At 36.2% G+C, this 27,359-nt stretch overlaps 1 protein-coding gene across 1 annotated transcript in view; it reads right to left on the bottom strand.

Moving 5' to 3' along the window:
* LOC136676464 (ankyrin-1-like) overlaps positions 1-27,359 on the bottom strand; it is a 159,809-nt gene that overhangs the window by 43,271 nt on the left and 89,179 nt on the right. The window contains exons 4-29 of the mRNA XM_066653513.1: positions 25,110-25,208; positions 24,809-24,907; positions 23,865-23,963; positions 22,339-22,524; positions 21,304-21,402; positions 21,121-21,219; positions 19,684-19,782; positions 19,148-19,345; positions 18,947-19,045; positions 17,566-17,664; positions 16,719-16,817; positions 16,041-16,238; positions 15,004-15,102; positions 14,193-14,291; positions 13,293-13,490; positions 11,588-11,686; positions 10,743-10,841; positions 10,539-10,637; positions 10,243-10,335; positions 8,921-8,993; positions 8,222-8,242; positions 2,445-2,541; positions 2,160-2,238; positions 1,718-1,833; positions 1,125-1,349; positions 866-1,020 (exon numbers count right to left, since the gene is read on the bottom strand). Of these exons, the coding sequence (XP_066509610.1) occupies positions 866-1,020; positions 1,125-1,349; positions 1,718-1,833; positions 2,160-2,238; positions 2,445-2,541; positions 8,222-8,242; positions 8,921-8,993; positions 10,243-10,335; positions 10,539-10,637; positions 10,743-10,841; positions 11,588-11,686; positions 13,293-13,490; positions 14,193-14,291; positions 15,004-15,102; positions 16,041-16,238; positions 16,719-16,817; positions 17,566-17,664; positions 18,947-19,045; positions 19,148-19,345; positions 19,684-19,782; positions 21,121-21,219; positions 21,304-21,402; positions 22,339-22,524; positions 23,865-23,963; positions 24,809-24,907; positions 25,110-25,208 (3,025 nt within the window). The remainder of the gene's footprint in view (positions 1-865; positions 1,021-1,124; positions 1,350-1,717; positions 1,834-2,159; positions 2,239-2,444; positions 2,542-8,221; positions 8,243-8,920; positions 8,994-10,242; positions 10,336-10,538; positions 10,638-10,742; positions 10,842-11,587; positions 11,687-13,292; positions 13,491-14,192; positions 14,292-15,003; positions 15,103-16,040; positions 16,239-16,718; positions 16,818-17,565; positions 17,665-18,946; positions 19,046-19,147; positions 19,346-19,683; positions 19,783-21,120; positions 21,220-21,303; positions 21,403-22,338; positions 22,525-23,864; positions 23,964-24,808; positions 24,908-25,109; positions 25,209-27,359) is intronic.

The following is a 27,359-nucleotide window of genomic DNA, read 5'->3' as shown; positions in this document are numbered from 1 at the left end:
CATTTAATACCTTTGGAATGAGATGAAGTAGTGTTGATGATCCAGACTTAACTACATCAGTACCTGAGTTCACTAAAGTTTGTAAAGCTCAATGCAAATGAAATTTTCACAGCAATGTATGTATGTTAAGCTGTGTGTTAACAAACAGCAATTTCTCAGCAGAAACCTGTCAGAAAACTGAAAATACAACTGTATTAATTATTATTACAACTAGTAATGGTTTATAGTTTACATAAATAGGTGCACTAATATGAGTTGCTGCATATGAAAGAATGTCCTTTAGGATATGATAAAAAAAATATTGATGGATAAATATTATATGAGAAATGGGAAAAATTGAGATAAATATATAGAATTAAGGTTCGATATATTTATTTTTTTAGTTTGTTACCATCTCTTAGAAGTATGGCAGTAATTTGAAGTTATTATATTTTGTATGTAGGTGGACTTAAAGGTTAATGATTTTCATTTTAATATATATATAAAAACAAAAAAACACTTTTTATAAAATGTATTTCCCTGCTCATGATAGAGAAATTACAAAACTAAACAACTTGAGTTACAAACAAGTAAGTCATTTTTTTCCTTAAACGCTCCGTACCACCTCAAAACACTGAACACTGTTTCTGAATGTAAACAAACCAGAGAGAACAGGAGTTCCCCACAATTGTAGACGTTACCTTTACTGCTCAACTAACTTAAAATTCTCAGCTATATTCAAAAATATAAAGTTCCATTAAATAATGAAACATCGTGTGGCACTGTCTTTATTTGGCTACTGTATACGTGGCTCATCCAGCTACTGGGGAAAATTATTAATCTGAAGATTGGTTTTACTGACTCTACATTACACATTAGCCTCTACCTTCATCCATGCCATTCAGGATAGTCTCCAACACCTCATCTCCATAGCGATTACGATGCTCCTTCCAGACAGAACCATTTTCACTCCTTAACACAACCAGCTCCCTGTCTCCCCGACCCAGAGCTGCAAAATGAGGGATCTCCACAATCACGGGCCTGTTGATAAACCAGTGTTCTTTATGTTACTTCAAAGAACAAATATTTCAAGAATTACTTTTAACAAGATGCTTTATTAGGCCTGGCTAAGGTCCATTACTCACCCTAAGAACTGCATTCCAGCTGGCCCCAGGGAGATGATTCGGCTGGCCAGTCCCTCGCCCTCCACCAAAGGGGGAGGAGTGGACAATTTCTGTGGCTTGACCAGGCGGCAGGTTATGCGTGTGGGCGCAGCACACGTTCGTGGAGGGATGATGACACGCAGACCATTGTGCCTGCTTCCTCTCATTGAGCCACCTCTAGCGTCCACCATGAAACTGACCAAGAAGCTGCAAAACCGAGAGAAATCATCCAATTACCATAATACCAGACAATAAAACAGCAGTTTATTTACACCTGAAAGACTCTGGATTTTTAAAAAAACACCTGAGTAACAAATGTACAGTCTTGTGTGGATGTTTGCGTGCCTGTTAAGATAATTTTTGTTGAAAAGAGGTACATGTCCTCTAAAGAGAATATGCTTCTTTACATTTTAATGCACAATTACTGTCTCATGTATGAAACATAAAGAAAAAATGCATAATGTGGCCTGTGCAAAACAGATGGCTCTTTTTATGGTATATGGGGGGGGGGGGGCACTTTCTACATCGTACCAATCCAACAACTGTAACGTGAATAATTTTCATACTGCTTTTACCCAGTGTGAATGGGGCTGGCCACTGGACTGACGTTGTCCGATGTTTCTGTGGCTGGACTGCTGGGGATCAGAGAGTCTTCATCATACTCTTTGGGCATTGGGATAGGGGTGTGCTGCTGCATGGGTGAGTTAGAGAAACATTAAACTGACAGGAATACAGAGCTAACAATACAAATTGAGCTAACAGTGAAGCATCATGTCCTTCCTACAAGTTTAATACTTGATTTTAGGTTTTGCAACCACAAATGATATTCCATCAAATAAGCTCTGAATGGTTTGAGTTTGAGTGGCTAAGTTTGATTAAAGCTAAACATCTGAGTGGTTTCACATTCTGCCAGTGCTAATCTGCCATTGATAAAACTGATATTTCCTATTTTATAATGTTCAGAATCATTTCCTTGCAATTTGTAATCTAAATAATTAATTTCACAGAAATATATACCTGCTCCATTTCATGTTCTTTCAGTAGGACAGTTTCAGGGGAGACACATGGGATCCTTGGAAGAGCAGGAGAGTAGTTTCTGTTGAGGGAAGACAGCAGTATGTAAAGCCATGATAAATTACTTTAAAATTGAATAACTTTCAGTATTTGTCTTTCCAGCTTGACTTGTATTCAAGCTTAGTTTTTCAGTTTGTCCGCTGTAAATGTGGTAACTATAACTGCCTTCGTCTCCCCATATTACAATTGCATAATATCCAGTAGCATTACTGCAGCCCTTTCTCATACTCTAGCACTGGCTTGGGGGAGAGGAAATCCTCATCATGGTCCTTCAAGTCGTCCATCTTCAAGTACCTGGCACCTTCTGTCCCCAGCAGCTCCTCGCCTGCCGCAAGGGTAGGGAGGGAAAAGAAGAATGAAAAAACAAAATGTCAGAGAATCAGAAGTGGACTAGACAGAAAATTTCACATTTGTGAAAGTGTCACATCCTAAGCACCGTTAGAGCTGGATTAGATTTACCAGTGAAGGTTTGGAAATGTAATTTGTAAGAAATATTTTAAGAAATAGTGGTTAAAGTATCACTGCTCCAATTGACCATAGATGGCTTGGATTAAAACTTCACATCTGTGGTGAACAAAGTACACAAACCATGTACTTGAGCAAAAGTACAGATACTCAAGGTAAAATATTACTCCAGTAAAAGTAGCTGTCCATGTTGTAGTACAAAAGTATTTACCTTCAAATGTACTTAAGTATCAAAAATAAATGTACCATGATGTATTATGGCTTTAATGTCCTATTGTCATTTTTGTAACAAGACTCATGCTTAACACATTGTTGTGTCACTCGTTTCCCCAGTCTTTGAGCTGCCCCTCCAAACCAACAGAGGTCACGCTCTCCTGAGTATTTTACAATTAATGTCTCTGAGTTGGGTGGCACGGTGGCGCAGCGGGTAGTGTTGCAGTCACACAGCTCCAGGGACCTGGAGGTTGAGGGTTCGATTCCCGCTCCGGGTGACTGTCTGTGAGGAGTTGGTGTGTTCTCCCCGTGTCTGCGTGGGTTTCCTCCGGGTGCTCCGGTTTCCTCCCACAGTCCAAAAACACACGTTGCAGGTGGATTGGCGACTCAAAAGTGTCCGTAGGTGTGAGTGAATGTGTCTGTGTTGCCCTGTGAAGGACTGGCGCCCTCTCCAGGGTGTATTCCTGTCTTGTGCCCAATGATTCCAGGTAGGCTCTGGACCCACCGCGACCCTGAATTGGATAAGCGGTTATAGATAATGAATGAATATATAATTTTGGAGAAATAAGTATTTTGAAAGAAACAACATGAAGATAAATCAATTTAATATGTGCTTTAAGAGACTATAGGTGAAAACAGCGTTTGGAGCAGGTGCTCACAGCGGCCCTCAGCACATGTATCAGTAGGTGAAGGAGGTGCGGCGCTGTTAAACAGACTCTAATGATGTGAAGGTTGGCCACATCGTTTTTTCTTTAGATGGATTTTGCAAATTACTGGGAGCGCTTGGTCTTCGCCCGGTCCATTGTTTTGTTCTGTTGCTAAGGAGTTTGTCCTCTAAAATGGTGAACACTACACACACTGTTACGTAGTTGCCCATTCTCTATAGTTTGAGCTATTTCTGCAATTCTGATACACCTGTTTCTTAAACAGGCTAGCTTTGGTTTTCTGACTTTTTGCCCGATACATGTTTTTGTCTTTTGAACATGTACTGTATTGATGTTGGGGTTTTGGAATAATTCTTCTGCTTTTGACCTCACTTCACATGTTGTGTTTAATAAATCTTCAAATAGCTCTCACCCTCGGTGAGAGATTTGTGTCATCTACAGATCCAGAAACCATGTATATGAATGAACAGCAGTTACTGATGACTCACAGTCAAATACTATTCATTCATTATCTGTAATCACATCCAGTTCAGCTTACCTGGAATCATTGGGCGCAAGGCAGAAACACACATTGGAGGGGGCACCAGTCCTTCGCAGGACGACACATATAAACACCTACGGACAATTTTGAATTGCCAATCCCCCCACCACCGTGTGTTTGAACCGTGAGAGGAAACCCATGCAGACACAGGGAGAACACACCAAACAGGAGTTGAACCCACATCCTCCAGGTCCCTGGAGCTATGTGACTGCGACACTATCTGCTGCGCCACCCTCAGCCAAACACTGAATGTTAAATTCGCACAACAGTTGATAAACACACAGAGAATGTGTTCACACGTCTCCTAGCAACGAAGCCGCTGTGTGGAGCCGGGAGAATTGTTCAGACACGTTATGGTTTTATTCACACATAAACAAAAAATGTTACGGCAGATTTTCATAATATATATATATAAACATGCTAAAATAGGGTGTATGAAATCAACAAAATAAAAAAATCTACAAATACTATAGTATATGCTACAATTAATTTCCCTAAGGACTAAATAGTACTCTTCATGGTTCCACCACAGTTTTTCTGGCTTTTTTTTCCTGAGAATACTGTATCTCCTAACTATTAATACTTGTTTTCCATTCATGTGTGGTGGATTACTACAGCACTGCTATTAATGATGTGGTGTTATGACCTTCTGCAGATTATGCACACCATACATTCATGCTTTATTAGTCTACACAATGCCATTCATTTAAATTATAGTACTTCCGTGAGTAAAACTAATCCAACTATAACAGAAATTTACACAGAGTTAGAGGGAGTGAGAATGGTGTAAATGAGGATCTTGGGACAAATTGGAAGAAGTGGGCTAAAAATGTCAGTGTCACACAAACCACATAATAAACAAAGTCATCCTCATTAGTTAAAGCATCCTGGGCACTGCAGTCCTCACACACTGCGATGACATATTCATCCACATAAAGCTACAAATCACCCTGCGTCTTTTAAGCTAAACATTTCCATAGAATTATGATTTCCATATTTCATAAATGAGGCCTACTGTACATAAATGCAAGACAATGGTGAAACTATTCACTATTCTATTTTATATTCAGTGTCTTTCGGTTATTTCAGTGCAGAATCCTAATATCTGAACAAGTGAAATCATCTTAAATCAAGTGGATGTATCTAATATTTTCATATACTGAGATTGTTTTAAGATTATTAAAATATGATAACTCTACTATACATTTTGACCTGCTTTAACATATTTATCAAGTAGAATTATCTCACTATATTGACAAATAATATTGACTGTTTCGAGCATATCTTAAACTAATACATACTTAAAATATAAGGACATAAAATAATTAAAATATCTACAAAATTACTTTAACAAACTATAATATTCTTACAACAATCTCAGAAAGGCAGGTTAGACTGAAATGACATTGAGATGATTTAACATTATTTCAATTGCAAAGATTTTTGCTTTTTGCAGTAAAGACAGTGCTACACTTTTAAAATCGGACAGCCAGAAGTTGTAAACCCACTTACCTGAGTTGAACTCAAGTTAATTAAATGGAATCCACTGTTGTTTGTACATAACAAATCCATGAAGAAAAGTCACTTTCTCTTGTAACACCTGTGAGTTATGGCATGGACTACTTGGTTTGTGCTGCTGTTGTGACCAAGCTGTTTAAAAACGTCTGTGTTTATGTGACTGCATGAGTCTGGATCATTTAATACAGGGAAATGTTTAGACAGCTTCTAAATTTAGATCACTGGTGACAAGCTGTCAGTTACCAACACCAGGAACTGCAAACCCCATTTCCAGAGAAGTTGGGACGTTGTGTAAAATGCAATAAAAAATTGAATTAAAAGTTTCTAGAACATGAATATCAAGCTGTTCTAAAGCGCTACACTATAAGCAGGTGAATATAAAATTATATATACAAATATTCAAAAGGAGTATTCACAGAAGTCTCAGATTTTGCAAGCTGCTCATAGCTTTGTGCAAAAATTTGTTAGAGAATTTTAAACCCAGCCCAAACAGAGATTTTTACAATGCAAGATGGCAAAGAATTATGATGTTTTCCACTTCTAATAATAATTTTCATCTTCATAATTTTATGAAAATATTCATGGAGCCAGGGGAAATCTCAGTGCATTAAGGTCAGTGGCAGAAACCACTGTTGAATGCATGTGATCATCAAACCCTCAGGCGGAATTGCTTGATAAACCGTCATGCCGCCGTGATGGACATAGCCACATGGACAAAGGAGTACTTTTGAAAATCATTGTCAATTAACCATGGCTGCAACTAGTAATTGTTTTATCAATTAGTAGATAAGTTGTTGTATTTCAAAGTATCTATAAAGACACAACACTTGCAGCATTTCAATCAAATGTAATTGCCAATGCCTATTTAAAATAATAAATTAACTAACAAACATAAAACAAAATGGCACTCATCCACCTCTTCTTCTTTCTACAGGAGTTTTCATTACAGAGCAAAACTGTTGACCTGTCACATGTTCTGGGCTAAGATTGGCTCTCTTTTTAGAGGCCATATTAGTAAGTAAAGGAGAGGCCCTCAGATGGTTTTGTGCCTGGGATACATAAATAGGGCCCAGCTAGACATATCCTGGGTCAAAGCATTTTCACTTTTGGAACTAGTTTCCCATAGAGTTTGATCAGGAAACCAGACCAGCACTCAGTGTCATAAATCATTGTTTATAAATGTAATCTTATTCATCGAGTGTAAGGAATAACAGGCTGTATTGTCCAGTTTAGCATAAGAGGTGTGTAAAATACTTAAAATTGTAGTTAAGAAAAGCATTCTTATTGGTCCTTTGCTTTAATAATATCTCTCAAAAAAACAACACCTCAGTAAATGTACAAAGATAACAGGTTAAAATAATACCAAAATACATGAGTAACTTATAGAATATGGAGCGATATTAGGGTAAATAATGTTATTCATTTGAAAAAAAAAATCTGAAACTGAAAGTTCAAAACTGAACTGAACTGACACTGAACTTTGAAAAATACAACAATTCAAAATTAAAATAAGTGTAGGATGATTTTTGCAGTTTAAATATAATTTTGATTCTTATTTTTTTGAATAAATAATTTATTTAGATTTTTCACTTTCCTATATATTTCGATATTTTAAGTCTTATATTTTTAGGTTGCATTTTATTTTCAGATTCAGATCTTATTTTTTTAGTTTCATATCTTTATTTCGGTCAGAGATCTTTTTACTTTCAGATCCTTTTTTTTTTCACTTTTGGGTCATTGTTTTTCAGTTTCAGACTTCTGACACTTTTCTCGCGTGGGAGGTGTGACATCAGTAGAGAGGGGCGTGGTATAATGACTGACAGCATAGCAATGAAGGCAGAGGACCTTCCTCACTGTTGACTATGATAAATATCAAGTTATATGCAATAAAAAATACAACAATGTATTCAAAATTAAAATAGAACAGCTCCACTCATCCAGAACTAGTATGTCGGGCATTAGTGTTCTATATGTGGCACTGTTTTGTAACATTTATTATTATTGTTATAATTGTTTTTTTCCCCCTAGCAAACATTTTGCTTATAAATAATCACATGCAGTGTGACTATTCTTTTGTACAACTAATATACCGGAAAAAAGTTATAACTGAAAGTAAAACATAACTAAAATATTTTAATGTATTAGGCTTTACACCCCTCCACGATTGAGTCTTAATTCACTTTAATTATAAATCAGCTCCATTTCAATAAACACTATAAACTCAGAAAGAAAATCCAACACTGAATTTCCAGCCAAACCACCAAAATAAAAAAACACTGGCACGTTTTGTGAATCTATGTGCATATTTATCCAAAATAAAGCTGAAGAAGAGCTTGTCCCCTTTGGCATAACTAGAACAAATCCTAAGGGGAGTAGGTTAGTGGTACAGGTTACATTAGTAGTAGAGGTTAGATGTGCACAAGGAAAGAGAAGCTTCACACATGGTTACTGATGGGCACATGCTAATGCATTCACCAAACACCACCACTGCCACAGGAGTGAGTATATGAGTGAGAATGTGTTCATGTCAATTTCATTGTTGTAAATGGTGTAACAATCAATGGCTATTGCACAGAGAAAAGAAGGTCAATAGACATTCATACCTAGCGTTAGCTGTGCGACTCCTGGAAAAAGCAAGAGGAGCACAATTTAAGTTCTTTGAAAATTGTCTTTCAATTAGCTTTTCTTGCCCTCTGCTTGCAAATAAAACTTGCTATAGCATTTCCAAAAGCTACAGACCCTTCTTCATCAAAGTTGGGTAAATCTGCACTAAATGAGAATTGAGTTTTGTGCATGGCATTAAGCAACAGGCTACTGGTGCCTCATTTACATGCAGCACACCCTTATTCATACAGATCTTTTGGTATAGAGCCAAGGAAGAAATTAACTGTAAGGGTCATTATTAGCCATGGGCTGGGCTCATAGGTTAGGTCAAGTAGTTTGGGAATTGTGTATAATAATTACACTTAGATTACGTGATGCAAAAATTATTAGAGGTTATTTTCTGACTTGTCGCTTATATTTCTTATTAACATCATATTATAATATCAGAAAGAATAAAATTAATTTTAACTACAAATAAAGCATTTTAATTGCATTATTATAATATTATGTTAAAATGTGCAAAATATTTACCAGATATGAGTTTGATTGTAGAAATACGAGTGTATAAAATTTGCCTGTGCTCATCTGATCAAATTTGAAAGTACACAACATTGATTTATCAGGGCCAATATGATGACTGCAAAATGATTATTAATGAAAAAGCTGAAAAAGTAAACAAAAAAAAAAAACGTTTTTACCTTCATCTTCAGAAACATCCAAGATCTCATCAACTGTCTCTGGGAAACTCATCCGGTGTTTTTCAGTTGTGGTCTAAGAATAAGATGGAAAATTTGACAATGTAGTACATGCAATATTAAAGACTCCACTCTTTATGTTGTTTTGAAAATGTGGGATACCACTCAAATTCTAATTGTTTTCATGTCATAGAAACATTTTCCTATCATTTGAATGTACTATAATAAAGCTCAAAAGAATATGCTTTGAAAATTGAAGATGCACAAAAAAATGAAAAACAAAAATAAATAAATAAATAGTATAAAAAGTAAGTCAATATTTGTGACAGAACTGTAAGTAATGGGCTGAATGAAACAGGATTTACATTTAGAAAAGCCAAATGAAAACCAGCAGTTAAACCTAAACAGAAGAAAACTATTTTACAAGGGGCTAAACAAAAGCAGTATTGGAGTGTGGATAACTGAATGAAAGTGATATTCAGAGATTAAGCACACATTAAATAATGCTAGAATTATAGTGTGGCACCATTGTGATTAAATATATAAAGATGACTGCCTGAAGAAATCAATCAAATCTTCCCACTCATATATGGTAAAGTTCAGGTAAAAGACCAGGGGAGATAATGATCATTACCTCAGCAGTCACTACAAATGTATACCATGACATTTTGGACACATCTCTCATGTCATGTATAGAAAATTAGTTTGGTGATGATTAAGTCACATTTCAGGATGATACTTCATCTTGCCATAGAGCAAAGCTGTCCGAAAACTGATAGTGGGAATTTAAAAAGATTAATGCTGGTCTGTCAACTGCAATTTGAGAAAGCTGTAAGTAGCTTGATTGGGAATAAGCTTTGTCATTAATGAAGTACATGTCTCAAAAAATTTAAGGATGTGTAGCAGCAATAACACTTTTTTATTAAGGAACCAAATTTTTTGAGAGTTCTTTAATAATTTCTTCTACTTGGTCTTGTTTTAGGCATGTTTTATGAAGCCAATATGATTTCTATTAAACAGAAATTGTTTTGTGTCATATCTGTGAGTTGGTTACTTTTTTACAAACTGAAAAATGTCTAGGTGAACATCCTCTAAATATGGAATATTCTTAATTTTTAACCAGGACAGCTAGATGGGGCCTTGGTTAATGTGTATGCATATGCATATCCTGCACAATTTAATGTTTTATTATGACCTGTAATTTGCTCAAAATATATTATTTAATGCTAAAAACACTCCGGTCAGTATAAAAAATTAATTGAGAGCAAGAATGATGTATTCTAGAAAAGAATTGGTGTAACATGAGCTTATTTAAGATTATTTACCATGGTAACTGTTTCTTCAGTAACAAGTTTGAGGACATCGATGACCGAGATATATCCCAGTCTCTTTGCAATGGCCAGCGCTGATGTGCCATTCTGTAGGAGAAGAAAGGTTTATGTAGTCTGCTATTATACAAAGTATGTTATAATTATAGCCTAATAAACAAGCTAATTACAAATGATTACTGATCCTGGTGGTGCAACTATAAAAAGCTGAAGGTCTTAAAGATCTAATATTAAAATCTTGGTTACAAATCTACAGCATGATGGGACAACTACACCAAGTAAATCCATCTTACGGTAGTGATTTCATTGGGTTGTGCACCATGTTTTAGAAGCAATGTCACAATGTCAGTGTGGCCCTGTTGGGCAGCCTGGTGAAGAGGTGTGTATCCTGCCTAAACAGAAAAAAAAATGTATATATATAATGTTGCATCAAAATCATTATTACAAAAAACTAACAAACAAACAAAAATGCTCAAATAATTAATATTTTTAGTTACCCTTGTCTTGCTATTAACATTGGCTTGCTGCTGTAAGAGGAACTTGACCATTTTAATGTTGCCATAATGACAAGCCACATGAAGTGGGGTATAGCCCATCTGAAAAAAGACCAAATGAATGCACTTAAAACAGTATAGTGTCTTTTCATACAGTATAAAACAAAACTGAACACACCCCAAAAACAATCGGGACATTTTATAAAATGCAAGAAAAAATAAGAATCTGTTATTTGTAATATTCTTGATTTTTTTTAAATTACAAAAAAGCACAAAGAAATAATTTCTTGTGTTTTCATTGACCCACTTGATTGTATTTAGGAAATATAAACAAATATTGAAATGTATACCTGTGACACATGCCAAAAAAGTTAAGCCAGAAGCAAAAAAAAAAAACATTAAAATAAAAACAAAAATTAAGTTACCCATTATAAGCAGATGAATACAAGCTGCAGAGAACACGACTATGTTCTACTAGTACTATGTACTAATAAAATTTTTTTTATAGCACAGCCGCAGAAAGGGTTTGGAAATAAGAATAAAAAGTGCACTGTCTGCTACATCTTACACTGAAAAAACAGATGGACTAGTGTTCATTTTCAGAAAATTGTTTTTCATTAAGTGCAATGTCCAGTTAAAATAATTGACAGAAGTGCAGAAGAAATACTGATTTACAATTAAATTATGAATAATTAACTTTGGACAGAGTTCTACAATTGCTGCAGAAACAATGGTTGGATCATACACTTATAGGGATAATATGTTTATCCTGTCCCCAATGAACACATGCTGAACACATGGCTGCCAAGCATTTAACAATGACAAAATTGGCACAGGATCTTACTTACCCGTGTGGCAGCATACACAGATGCACCCTGTTTCACCAGAATGTCAGCAATGTTTACATGACCCTCTTGAGCAACAAGGTGAAGTGGGGTCAAGCCACTCTGAACAAAGATGAAGGAAATGTGCAGTTATTTAACCTCACCCACAGTGACCATAGTTTTTACAGTTTTTTACAATTGCTAACAAACGTTTACCACTATCTAAGATACATTTTCTAAACTCTTAATACAGCAACAGAACAAAGAATCTAACATTTGATGGCATTACAGAAACAGTATTACTTTCCATGTTTCAGTTCTACCAGCAAACAATAGATATTATGACATCCACTGTCTTTTTCCTCGAAACCACTACAATTTTTGCTTTAGTGTCAAATGCATTTTTAGTACCATACTATCTACAGGTGAATGACTATATTTACTGTATGGTAGACAAAAAGATTTCATACAGACTTGGTGCAGTAAAAGTGTTTATAACTGTACACACTCAGAAATAAAGGTACTGTACAGGTACATCATTGTCACTAAAGGTACAACAGTGGTTTAGCGTTCAGTTGTGTTCCCTAAAGGTTCATTACATTCTCTTCTCCAGAAAGAGAGGTGAATATTTCATTATAGAACTGTGTAAAATAAAATAACAGTCCTAGAGATGAAATGGAGTGTATGAAATCAACACAACTTTAAAATCTACAATTGAAATAGACTGTGATACAATTATGTTCCCTAACGAAACATATTGGATATGTATCATTTAGGGTACCACCACAGAGAGAGAGCACAAGGTACCACTACAGTGACAGTTTTTTTGAGAGTGTAGAGTCATGAAATTTCTACCAGCATATGTGGCCTTTGGTCCCAAATGTGTAAAAATAAATAAATAAATAAATAACAATAAATAAATAAATAAATAATAAATAAAAACACAGTTTTGTTTTCGAGCTCTCCATTTTCCAGACATTATTTTCTTTTTCTCTCTCATTCTCTGTTTGCTTCTATATGGTGTTGTATACCCACAATGACCACAGAAAGCCCCTTTGGACGAGTCCATATCATTTACAGCACTTCAACAACAGCACATGTGGAGTAAGTTTAGAATCAGGTGTGTTTCATCTACATCGGATATTCCTCAAAGTGTCATTGATCAGTTTATTCAGAAATGCTTATCAGTTGTTTCAATATAGCTTTTCACCTGCTGGTGTTCCAGAAGTAGATGTTTTATACTGTATTTATGGTTTTGAACATTAGGTTTTCATTTCTGGCACTGTGTGCAAGCATTTTTGGCAAATTTTGTATGTGTAGAAACATGTTAATTTACTGCATAATTTGTGAAAACAACATGAAATCTGTTAATGGTATGGTCTACAACTGATGAATGTTGTGCTAATTGTGTTTAGAGTTTTGAAAATGTGACTACAGATTGTATTGAATTGATGTCAGCTACGGTAGAAAACTGTAATATCTTACAGTCAGAGTCAAAAGGCTGGATGCAGTGAAACCAAGTGCACATCCATTACAAGTAATACACTTCTGCAAATTGTAATACAATATTTAAAATATATATATATATATATATATATATATATATATATATATATATATATTAAAAATGCCTAATTTTTTGCATTTTACTCTGTTAAGAGGACAGTTGAGAGGGCATTCTGGAGGTCTAATTTGCAATAGAATATTTAGCAGAACAATGTACACGTACCTTGTTACCCAGGTTGACGTTGGCCTGTTTGGAGATAAGTAAGGAGACCATATCTGCTCGACCCTCCTGAGAGGCCAAGTGCAGGGGTGTGACCCCTTGCAATGACTCAGCATTGGCAGATGCACCATATTGCAGCAGACTACTGGCAACTTCCACCTGATTCTGCTTGGATGCAATGTGGAGAGGAGTGTAGCCATTCTGGAGTGAACAGAACAATCAAAAAATTAAATTGTAAGACCATTTTTAACATAAAAACCCATGTGGGTTTCCTCTGGGTGTTCAGGTTTCCTCCCACAGTCCAAAAAACACATGTCGGTATGTGGATTGGTGACTCAAAAGTGTCTATAGGTGTGAGTGTGTGAGTGAACGTGTGTGTGTGTGCACCCTCCGGGTTGTGTTCCCACTTTGTGCCCATTTAGAAAATATATATATATTTATAATCCAGTTATTAATGTGTGCATTTTTGTCAACTATTATTAGTGTGCAAATAGATTCCCTAATATTTTCACACAGCATCAACTTTTTATATCATCTCAAAAAGTCTATGTTAAGTAATACTTCTATCTGAAGGACAAATGTGTGTTACTATGGTGATATTTAAGGCAGTTAATGAATATATATTTATGTTATTTGGTAGCTAAACAGTAGTACAAAAATAAAGAAAGTAAATTTCATGCTCTTAAGAGGTTGTAAAATTTTGCGAAATCTAATTTTTCTAATTTTGCGAAAAATGTGCAAAATCCACTGTGTATTAACACATAAAAAGATACAGATCTGTACTCAAACTACAATTTAGAGACTGTTTGGTCAATTGAATACATTAGACATTGTCAATGATTTTTAGCTGGACAGTGAAGCATTTGAAAGTGAACTATGTGTATTATTTTTACATTTACTCACTCTGGCTGCACTATGTGGGGAACCACCCTTGCTAACCAGTAAATTCACCACGTCTAGGTTGTTGTGGTGAACAGCCACGTGCAACGGTGTGAGCCCATTCTATTTGAGAAACAATAAACATGCAAAAAATATAAAGACCAAGAAGGGAAAGTCATCAATATAGACACAATATATTTATAAAACCTTCAGACATTCCTGATTAGTGCACTCACTGTTGACACAGGGGGACATTAGGCACACAGCTTATATAATCATAAATATTCTTTACCTACAGTCTAGCTGAATATGGGCTTTATATCAACGTGCCCATCAATATTTTTGATTTTAAAAGAAGATAGATGTCTACTGTTAAATTCATTCACATTTAAAAGTAAACTCAATATTTAATTGCCCCTGACATCAGCTCTAAAACATACAAAGAAACAAATAATGTAAAAGAATAAAGAACATCTGACACAATTTTGTCTATTTACTTGTTTCTGGGATTAATCCAACAGCAACTGCTGCCCTTTCAGTGAAGCACTCTCTGGCCAAGGGACTGTTTCACTAAAGAACTGCTTGCATAAAGGTTGCGTGAATAAATTGGAGCAGTCTTACCATCTAAACATATATTTGACAGGGAGATTCATGAAAGGTCCAATTCTGTTAATCAGGTAAAATAGAGATCAGCCCCTTTATGCTTTCTAAAACAAACTATAAATACGTAAAATTGGTGTATACAACTGTAAGAGAATAGGAAATGTTAAATAAATCAACAGGTTTATGAAGGGTTAATCCCTTAATTACTGAAAGTTTACTCATGTATACACACCTTGCCTGCAGCATTTGGGTTTGCCCCTCTCTCAAGAAGCAACTCTGCCACATCCACTTTCCCGTATTTTGCTGCCACATGGAGAGGAGTGAAGCCTTTCTGCAAAGACACCATTCAAAACAAATTTAAGTCCAAAAAAGAAAAATCAGGTTTTCTTTTTAACATATCATTGTATTGTTTTTGTGCTAGCTGACGTACCATGGGCAAGATAGGTAGTCAATGCAATAACTTCTAAATATGATATTTGGATGAACAGAGATACATTTTCTAGTGTAATTTAACATGCAAAATGCTAATTTCCAAACACACCTGCTAAAACAACATCTTGCAATATCAGACCAAGGTGAGATGGGAGGGAGGCTAAGAACAGTAGATCCCATTTCATACAAGAACCACTTAAAGTAAAGCAAATTGTATTCCTGGTTTTGACCCTGGATTATTTTCTGACTTATTTTGGGTTCCCCTTTTCCATTAAAGCCTCTAACTGCAGTTTGTTGCATGAGAAAGAGCTTAAAATATTTAGAATGCACCAAAAAATTCAAAATCACTATTGTTATTTTGCAATATATTTCAATACATTTCTCGTAGCATTAGAACTCTTTGTATTTGACAGCAGATTTTGTTGCTGTAAACAATTGTTATTAGGGGACGTAGCCTTTAATGGGCCTGGTCTCAGCTATAGTCAATCCCCTGTATAGACACCCTTCTGCTTCTCAATATGTGTTCTCAAGAATGCATTGAGAATCAGCTGCTCTTTCCTGTCTGTTCCATGCGCTTTTCTGGAGTTGGATTCGGAAATGTAGGTGAGAGAAGCATGAGGCACATGAGATGCTGTTGTCCCTGCTGTGAACTGTGTAAAAAAAACAACAACCTGTGCCTATCCACATTTGCTAAAGCCCATATGCCACAAGCCACATTCTGGCCACTCCACTAATAGACAAACCTGGATTTATCACCTTATAAGTTTGAAAGGTATAGTCAATGTATTGAGATGAAGACAAAAGGCATTAAACCTGTTATCTAAACTAATCATTTACCTTGGTCATCTTGGTCTGCTGGGCATTCATGTCGAGTAGGATACGGACAGTCTGTGTGTGTCCCTCCCTGGCAGCGATGTGCAGTGGGGTGTGCCCAGCCGTGGTGGTAGAGTTAGGATTGCCCTTGTGGTCCAACAGCAGCTTTACCAGTTCTTTGTGGCCCATGCGGGCAGCGCAGTGCAACGGCGTCTGGTCATCCTAAGGACGAAAAATTTCACCATTCATCACATGGGTAGGTATTGCCATGATTTCATTAGGTGGATTCAAAATAATTCTCTATTTTTGCTGTCTAAAAATGTACTTGCATAGCAAAATGTAGGCTGTGCTTGTAAAAATGAACATACAGGAAAAATAAAGATTCTAACCCTAGCTACCTGAAGCATTGGAACATTTGCCATGATTTAAATTAACGAGTGCATAGAAAATACATTATAATTTGGAAAGCACTGCAGTTTTCTTTTCTGACTTTGCAAAAAAAGGATTGCCTTAATTGCTACTGGACTTATTATACTAAATTATATGTTTAGTTCCAGATATTAATACATTGCAAAAATGCAGGACAGGAAAAAACCAAAGTTTTTGGTATTAAATGGTTTTGATTACGTCTATGAAAACATTGTTAAGAAAAACGTAACCTACTAGAAAACATGACCTGTGTGCATGGGGAATAATCTGTACCTTGGCTTTGGCATCCACTGGAGCTGCATTTTGTAGCAGAAACTCTGCAACATCACAGTGACCTGCTCGAGATGCCATGTGCAGGGGTGTTTCCACTTTCTAAAAAAAATATATAAAAAAACCCCACAAAAACCCAATATATATTAACATTTGAACAACATACACTTGGTAAAACATGAACAACTAAATCTTCAATATACAAATATGATTACAGGGGTCTTTCCTACATTAAAAACATTGAAGTTCTTATAATTCCTAAGGCATTTACCCATCAGCTGCCCCACTGGTGAGTCAAAAAATAAAGCAGAGGACATTCAGGAATGTCCTCAAGCTGTCTCTGTTCCTAGTAACACCACCTGTCTCTAATTAATATTCTTGCAGTTGGCAGCCCTAAGCGCAGTGTAGATCGTGGCTTTAATTTATCACTCCACGCTGTTCTTTGCAATAGTGTGGTTTGTGTTCTTCTCATTTGGGCTTGCTTTAAGACATCAAAAACGACATGATGCTTAATAGTCCATTCTCCACAGCACTGTGCAATGCATAGTTTCTTGCTTTTCTGACTTGAATGTCAAGCAATTGTCAAACACTCTCTAGCCAACAGTTTGGCTACTATTTTTGCATAAGCAGACATCACAGTTGCTGCTACTCTGATGTGAAAAAAATCATAGCACAAATGTTCATATAATAAACTTTGAGGTTTACAAAGTTGTTGCAGTCAGCTTGGGCAGTCAAAATATTTCATAGTACGCAGAGGTAAACTGCTGCAGTTCAGCCCTAAAGTAAAGATTTTTTTTCAAAGTAAAGACAGTCTGCATTGTCTGATTGATTCTGAGACTTTGTAACTCACCACATTTGAGGCATGTGGGGAAGCTCCCTTCTGCAGCAGAATTTTCACTATGTTGAGATGGCCCATAAAAGAGGCGACATGAAGTGGGGTGAGTCCTGACTGCAAAATGTTGTACAGAAAATTACTTTGAGTAATCTTATCTCAAGCCTCACTAATGGTGCCTGTTTTTAAAATTAAAAATAGCATTCATTGTCATTGAGTTCAAGAGGCTTTATTGTCATTCCAGCTATACACAAGTTCACAGTGAAACAAGACATTGGTCCTCCAGGATCATGGTGCAATACACAATGGAACCTAAGCTGTGGACTGAGGGAAGCTCTTCTAACAAATAGGCCTGGCTATGGTTGTGTGTTTTTACATAAGGACTATGTACTCATTTCAAAACCATTATATGTATGTGGTATAAAGCTGGAATATATTTATAAAAATACGATATGACATTTTAATTAATGTAAAATTACATATATATTCAGTAGATAGTTTTATTAGTAAACACTGCTGATGCATAATGCAAGGCAAGTTTATTTATAGGGCACCTTTTATACACAAGGGCAATTCAAAGTAATGGAATTGTAAACAGCAGTTAATTAAGAACAAAATTAATTAACATGCTTGATATACAAACCCCATTACCAGAGAAGTTGGGATGTGGTGCAAAATGTAAATAAAAAACAGAGTGCAATGATATGTATATCATTTTAACACTGTATTAAATTTCAAATATTACAAAGACAATATTTCAAATGTTAAAACTGTGAATTGTTATTATTTTTTTGAAAAACATATGCCCATTTTGAATGTGATGCCAGAAACACATGGTACAATTGTGTGAGGCTACAATTAATCTATCAATCAATTAAAAAAGTAGGTTAACTGGCAACAAGTCAGTGACAAGATTGGGTTTAAAATCAGAGGGTCATCACTCTGAAATAGAGTGGGGTCAAATATCGTTCAAAAATTCCAAGAATCTAGAGAAATGCACGGGACAAGGTCCAAGACCAGCTGGCTGTGATCTTCAGGCCCTCAGACAGCACTGAATTAAAAACAGACATATTTCTATAGTGTAAATCACTAAATGCTGGCAGCAAATTCAAGATGGGCATACATTTAAAAAAAAACTGTACTTTTAAAATTTTGTCTTTAAATTGTTTTCCATTAAATACAGGGCTTAAATGATTTGTACATGATTGATTTTGATGTCATTGACATTGTGTAGGGTCCCAACTTTTATGGAAATGATGTTTGTAAATCAAAATACATGCAAATTGAATATGTGCACAGAAATACAGAGATTACTTTGCATATGTGTCAGTTTTCAAAATAGCAACTTTGAAAAAGTCTAAAGCTAAATCTCTACTGAGACAATTTTCTTACGTCTTACCTCTGTAACAGCTTCCAATGATGCTGAGTGTTTTAAGAGTAGGTCCATCACACGGATGTGATTCTTCTTACAGGCTATGTGGAGAGGCGTGAAGCCATTCTAAAGACACCACAAGTGCACAATTAGAATATTTACATGTTTTCCGTAAGATGAACACATACATGTTTGCAGTGTAAGCAAAGCAGGTGCATGTGAACTGACCAGTGCGCGAGTGTTAGGCTTGGCCCCTTTGTCCAGCAGCACTTTGGCCATGCGGTGGTGACCACAGTGTGCTGCCACATGTAGTGGTGTTAGGTGGTCTAGTGTTATGTCGTCGATCTCAGCATTATACTGCAAGAGTAATCGCACACAGTCCAAGTGGTCTCCCTGGGCCGCCATGTGGATTGGGGAGAGACCATTCTGCAAAAGAGTCAAATACAGATTATTTTTGAAGTTCCTCTAAGTCAACTTTTGATTTTTTCTCAACCTTCTGTCATTTTCAATGTGCTAAGTAAAGCCTTCGCATATTTACTAACACAACTGCAATTAACACAATTGCAATGTTCTTTTAGAATCCTTACCCTGAAAACTACTCTACAGTGACCTCCACTGGCATTAACAATCTACTTACTGTATGTTCACTGTAATACAGTTGGTGTACTTTCTGATCTTAATTAGATGCATTCATTCATAACCATCTTAATTTTTACACCATCATTTCCTACACAACAACATATTCAAACATAAGTTTAATTTACTTTAGTCTTGGCTTGTATGGGGGCTCCTTGGTCCAGCAGGATCTCAATAATCCTAACATGGCCATTTCTGGCAGCACAGTGAAGTGGGGTCAACTCATCCTGTAAATAATACATACGTTTAATGAAACTCATTTGTAAATATTTACATAATGCACTAATGTTCAGCATTTACTATAAAATAAAATGACCAGGTATTTGTTTTCACAAAATAATTCATTAATTCATTCATTTTCTGAAAATGGTTATCCAGTTCAGGGTTGTGGTGGTCGGAGCCTACCTGGAATCACAAGGCAGGAACACACCCTAGAGGGGGTTCCAGTCCTTCGCAGGGTGACACACACTCACACATTCACTCACACTTATGAAAACTTTTGAGTCGCCAATCCACCTACCAACGTGTGTTTTTGGACTGTGGGAGGAAACCGGAGCACCCGGAGGAAACCCACGTGGACACAGGGAGAACACCCAAAACTCCTCACATACAGTCACCCAGAATGGGACTCGAACCCACAACCCCAAGATCCTGGAGCTCTGTGACAGCGACACTACCTGCTGGGCCACTGTGCCGCCCCAAAATAATTTAAACATTAGAATAAAAATATTTTTGCTAGTAGGCACTACGGCAGCAAAAGATGAAACAGGGAGGTGAACTCATATGTTTTTGGGCAAGAGTTTATAAATCCAAACCCCCCAGTGGCTGGGTAAATACAAGAAAGTGGGTGAAGATGGGATGGAGGTGGGAGCAAGTTTGTCCAATATGGAAATGACGTTTGCAGGGTATATGTATATATCAGTATATGTAGGGCTGAGGGGTGGAGTTCAGGCGTGGTCCACTCCTAAAATGTATTATTACATAAATTCAATAAATATTATACATTATTTTACTGTGTGATATGTAGTTTGTGGTATTTGAATCTACAATGTGTATGTTTTTTTTGTAGAAAATTATAGTATAAACAATTACTGTAAATGTTATTTAAATATAAAAATAACATAATAAACATTACTACTTTATTACTTTTTGCAGAAATGTGATACTTATTTTGTTTGCATTTTTTCAAATGAATTAGAAGCATGTGAAAGATTTTGTCAGCAAAATGCACAAAAAAAAATATTTTTTTGCATTCACAACATTCCCCTTTTCCTTTCGTATTTAAGAATATTGTTTGCAGATTCTATTATATTGTGTAGACGTTTTGGCACTTGGCTGCAGAATAGCTGTTCCTCTCCCCTCATCACCAGCAAAATGCTAGACAGTAGGGTTGTCTTTCAATTAATACAACAGGTCTGAACAGTTGAGCTTCACATGTTTCAGAGGAACCATGTAACATACTTCACGACATATTGCACTAAAATAAATTAGGTAATTCTAAAGCTTGGTATATTAAGGGAAAAACAGCAAGCTATCAATTCTGACATATGTTCTTTTATGCATACCTTTGTCTTTGCATCAATTGTTGCTCCTCTGTCCAGCAGAAGCCTGACCATGATCACGTTACCCCTCCTGGATGCAATGTGCAGAGGTGTAATCCCATTCTGTAAAAAAATAAAACATTTGTCAGTTGTTGAAAACAAGCTGTAATACTGTGTGAATTTCATGGAGGTATTCACTGAAGATACCTTAGGAGTGAAGTTTACATTAGCTCCCCTGTTCAGCAGCAGCTGGGCCACATTTAGGTTCTCGTAGTGTGCCGCTATGTGGAGTGGTGTAAATCCTGTCTGCAAAGAGTCATAGTAAAAACACATCTCAGTGTGACATTATACATGCAAAACATGTACAATGCTATGTACACAGAGGATGACTGACTGACAATGATGCTTTGCTTTTCACTGTATAACATTTATGACTTATATACAATCACAGACATATTTTGCTACTTTTAATCAAATTTGGTCTCTGTTCATTTTACTTCTTCTGAAGTTTTTTTATATAAACAGACTTTTTGTAAACTTCAGACAATGTCTCCTCACTGCTCGCTAGCTCTCCAATCTGTATGAAAGCTGGAAAAAAGTCTGATGTTTGAATGAATCCCTGGCATGTTAAATGGGACACTAACAAAATGGTCCGGACCAAAAATAAACCACTGCTTCAGCCAATCAGCAGTGAGGGCTGTTTGTTCAATATAGAAATATATGCAACCATACATGCAAGAAAATGCATCTATATTATCCACACATCTCAGTGCCCCCTGGCAAGTAAAGATCACAGAGAAAATACATCTATAGGCATTTGGGTGTCGACCAGACCTCTGAATGTTAAAAAGCATGGAAAGTGATGAGGAGGTTGTTTTATTTCTCCTCAACAATTGTGTAACATTTGAATCATTTTTGCAAAAACTCTGGATTCTGACATCTTTCTTGTTGTCTGAACCTATTGGGGGAGAAGCTACTGAAAGAGCACAGGAGGCAAATTTGTTTTTCTATGAGAACAGGTGATCTCCAAAATCATATACAGCAACTTTAACTCCAGGTAACATTCAAAAATATATAAGCAGATGCTTTACCTTGGAATTTAACCTTGAAAAGCTGTGTAGTTTATGCATAACTTCAATTAGGTTGTTTATTGCAAATATGTATCAATGCAAAGTGTTTGTGGTAAATACTGTAGGTGTACTGGAGTGTAGTAAGGCCTTCAACACACACACACACACATACCTTGCTGAGTACATCAGGATTGGGGTCATTCTGTAGAAGCACAGCGGCAGTGCGAGTGTCATCATTGCGTGCTGCTATGTGCAGCGCTGGGAGGCGGACTTTTCCCTTGGTGCCGTAGTTAATGAGCAGGGCCACTACATTCTCATGACCTTGCTGAAGAGCCACAGCTAGTGGGGTAAAGCCATCCTGAGGGATGGTAAGTGAGAAAGAGAAGATAAAAGCAAAAAACTATGCTTATTATACTTATACTATATATATTTTTTATTTGTTTGATAGTGCTGTTACACATTTTTTGAGCTAAGTGGCAATCCTTGGTTTATGAAAGATATTTACTTCATTTATAACAAAACAAGGGATAAATAAGCACATTAACTCAAGTTCATGTATTGGGAAATACTTGTTACTAGTGTTTGTTGCAAGTTTCTTTTCTATGTTAAAATGCTAGTCTGCTACAATTAACCAATAACATGCAAAATAAGTTTACACAAACACAAAACACGTTGTGCTTTTTGTTAAGGCTTATAGAAGGATTTAAGATTCTCACAAACAGTATCATTTAGATGTCAGTCTGAAAACCAAGTTGCTCAATAGACTATCCCTGTTTTTGCTGCAACAACAATATGGCATACAAAGTAGTACAATAAGCTACATTATATATCATAAATATTACAGAACCCAAACCTGATTAGTTTACTTAACCATGCAAATAATTTTAAATAAACAAACTTTTCCAATACTGGAATAAGGCATTAAAAAGACTCTTGATGTTTAAACTTTACATTTTAGTTTAGTAGACAATTTTTTGTGTGTGTTTAATTGCATTTCATATTGTTGGTGTCAGCATCTGTACATATTTGTGATTGGTCACAAGCTATAAAATAGGTTTTAGGATTTTATTTGAAGCCAAAAAGATCCTAACATAATTTAGCAAATGAAGATGTTATGCTCTAGTTCTCAAAGGTTACTCAGGAGGGGCACAATTGGAAGGTTAATGCTGTCTTCAAGTTCAGGCACCACGATTTTGGTGGTAGTTTTGAGAAGTCCAAACTTGTTTCCCCAACTTGGTCAGGTTAAAAAAAAATTTGTAAGATCAGTCAGTGAAAGGAGAGAAAAATGGCTGAAGGTTGTATGTTATAAACTGATATGACTAGAGTGAGTTACAAAAACACAGGGTACTTGCTGGCAAGGAGCAAGGAGCTTGCTCTCTTGGCACAGAGTGAAAGGAAACTTTTATAGAAAATAAGTCCCAAATTGAAATTTTGCTGTCATTCTATTTTTTTTAATACTTTTTTTGATAATTTTTTGAAAAATAAAAACAATTAAAATGAAAATTAAAATTGCCAAATTAAGTGTGTGTGTGTGTGTGTATCTATCCATCTTACTGATAATCCAGTAGTCAGAGAACATCACCAACACCAGTTAATATGACACATCCCATTATTAAACATTAAAAATAAATTTCAGAGTTGTAAGCTGCTGAACTGTCTGGCAGAAAGGCCTAAAACAGAATTAATATTCAACTTTACCTCAGTTGGAATGCTCTGATTGGCTCCGTTCTCCAAGAGGAACTTCACGACCTCTAGGTGATTCTCTTGTGCTGCCATGTAGAGAGGAGTGAAGCCCTTCTGTTGCAGAAAATTACATACTCAAATAAGCAAAAACAAAAGCTAGGCACACAAATAATAAGAGAAAATGAAGAATGGACCACTGGCAGATAGATCCTTTAATTTGAATTAGAAGGTTTACTTTCTACTAACTTCCAAAATGCATGTTATATTTTTAAATGCCACGCCCTTTTTTCCAAATCACTCACTCACTGATGCTTGTCTGGCTCATTCTGTCCTGTGGAGAATGGGATTGTTACCAGACCAAGTAGCAGAACTGACTAATAACTGAATAAATGGCAAAATTAGAAATGTGACTTAAAATGTGACGTTTCACTTGTAGAAGTACTGATGCAATCAATACATGTAAGAAAGCTATGCTTTTAAGGAACATTTTTTGCTCCTGGGCTCTCCCCCAGATGCTGAGTGAAATTTAATTTTACAGCATTTTGGGGCAGTTTCCTACATCCTCCCAAATTTTACACAGTGTAGTTTTTGCAGTGCTGCACCCGGCTAGTGGAGCATCACAGTGAATTTGAAGCTGTACTTTTAAGGTAAAATTACTACACATTCTTTCTTTTATTAGCCTCTCACAATCAACATTATGCTTTCAAAGTGTTTCCTGTTGTGTCAACTTTTCTGGATTGCTGGGGGTAAGCTAAAATATACAGCCATATAACTTTAAATAACCTAAATATAATATTTTGCAATACTAACATGTTGTAACATGGTTTCTGATTGTGGATTAAGCTATGTCTAAGATTAAATTGCAATGCCCTTTGACAGGCTAGGTGTAAGCTTATTACAGGTAAATGAAACAGGTCCTTTGTGTCCTTTTATGCATCCACTCATTTTGAAACTCTAACCTGAGACTGAGCATTAACGTTAGCTCCATAGTTAACCAGCTCATTGACGACTTGCTCTTGTCCAGCCAACGCAGCAATGTGGAGGGCAGTGTTGCCTTTCTGCATAGGAACAAAATAGTGAGAAAATCAAGTCACATCTAATATCTCATTCTGAAATGGCTTACAGAATGTAGGCTATATTACATTTTTAATTTAACTGAAATTATTAATTTAACTGAAACATTTCTAACACCTGTATAATACAAAGATAATATTTGGTTGATTTTGCAGTTGCCCTCATCATTATCCAATGCCCTTTTACCTTTGTAGTAGTCTCAAGTACGATGCCATTGTGCAGTAGTTCCAGCACCATTTTAACATGACCTTCTTTTGAGGCCAGGTGTAACCCATTGAGTCCATTCTGTGAAGGGAAAAGAAAACAGAGTAGACCTCACACTGGAGGCTCTGTTATGTGATGTCAGGTTCCCTAGAAAACTAAATTCCCAAGAATCAGGTGCCCTTTGAAATGAAGGGCCAGTTTGGTTTTGCAATGGCACTTCAAACAGAAAAGCACCCTGGGTCTCCACTGCAGAGTCTTTCTTTGGTGAGAACATGTGAAATACCAGGAAATGACAATGATGCTGAGAGAGAGATGACGATGGTGATTGGGATGGAGTTGGGATGGCAGGTTGGTGGTCTCTCCGCTGGGAAGAATACAAGCCGTGTGGGATAGGTCTAACCTCACACAGCCTTCCTTCATCCACACAGGACATGTGAGGTTGGACCTTTCTCACATCGCTAATATTATCCCCCACTCTGAGTCTGGAGACCACTCACCCCATCAGAAAAAGAGTTAGAAACGAAAAGAGTAAACAAAGAAGCAAAATGGACTAAAAGAATGGATTACGTGGAGCAAGAGAGAAGAGAAAAAGCAAGACAGAGGACACATGGTTGACAGTCACAATTACTCAAGATGCTGGACATCAAATAGTAACAACAATTGTTTAAAAATTATATAGGTTTTCAAAATTAGTGATGATCCCTCAGAGTATTTTCAGCAAAATTTGTGTCAGTGTGTTCCTTAACTCAGTGTAGACAAAGGCTTGAACTTAAACCTTTTGCTAATTCAGTTCACTAGGTGGTAGTGTGTCTCTTATTAGTGAGATAGGGAGAAAGAAGTCTGGCCATTCACTTGTGACAGCAAAAACCACTTAGCTAGCTAGCTTGCCGTTTTCAGTGCTAAAATTAGAGTAAAAGAAGCATTGAGAATTGATGAAAACATCTCAGAGCAAAAGGTAACTGTGGTTCAAGTGCAATTTCATATCCCTTATTATTTAGACGAGTGTTGAGATTTGATTTAGGTTATATTTCTTGATGATAATAAAGTTTTGTTTTTGTTTTAATGTGAAATAGTGCATTAGCAACTTCTTACAAAAATGGCTGATTATTGTTGGCATCAGATTAGATTAACAAAAAGATCATGATTTAATATTTCCCTAACATTTCCCTAGAATTTTTATTTGTTTTCACAAGCTTCACAGCAGCTGCAGTAGATACATGCAACCAGATGGGGTCTCTTGATGGCAAGAGTTATTTCAGCAAGAACCTAAGATTATTTTAACAGGAATAATGCAAAATAGTCCAGTTATCTTTATTACTTTATTATACGTATCTGTAGTACGTATTGACTGTTTAGGTACTTTTTGTATGATTAGCAATATTTCTATCCTAATTTGCTTCTATTTTGAAGACTTGTTGTATCTATTCATGAAATCTTGCCCTGTCATTACTTATGCTGAGGCATTGTACAGTGCATATTTTCAGTACTAAAACATAATTCATGTTAACACATGTTCTAAAACGTTGCAGTGTTTAGTCTTTGATGGATTGATAACTGGTTCTGCACCGAGCACATGTGCTGCTATACGCAGTGAGCAGCATACTAATGCAGCCTACTGTAAATGGTGCAGCATCAGCTACAGCCCCTACACAAAGTAGACATGCTTTATTTAAATTCTCCATATGTTTGGCATATACCTCCATATTAATTTATGACTGACAATGCAGTCCATACTGATGACGTGATTTGTCATTTGTCACTCACATAATGGTAAAGGTGACATTATGCTCACCAAACATACTGACTTTCATACTGAGGCTCGTTAGAATGTAATGGCTTCAAATCTATGCTCAGTTTTCATTTCAATGCTCAATATGGTACTATGCATTTCAAGAAATTCTGAAATGCTTAATGGTCATGTAGTGTGCCCATAGAGAATCTAACAGTACTTACAACTCAGTTTTTGATTAATGAGTGTACTATATATCTTCATCCCGCTTTCTAAGCCCTCCGGATTTGCGCTGACCCATCAAAGAGATTTATAAGTCACAGTGGAAAAGAAGTCAGAAGGTCATGAGCATAAATGCACGCACATGCACCTACACACAAGTGCACGCACACACACACACACACACACCAATTCACATACTGTCACTGTCCAAAAACCTACTGTCTCCAAAATGGCAACATTAAAGAAGAATAAAGAACATTCATAAAAGCAACAAAAGTCAT

The sequence above is a fragment of the Hoplias malabaricus genome, chromosome X2, assembly GCF_029633855.1.
Source record: "Hoplias malabaricus isolate fHopMal1 chromosome X2, fHopMal1.hap1, whole genome shotgun sequence".
NCBI classification, from domain to species: Eukaryota; Metazoa; Chordata; class Actinopteri; order Characiformes; family Erythrinidae; genus Hoplias; species Hoplias malabaricus.
This window is presented reverse-complemented; position numbering and strand designations above follow the sequence as displayed.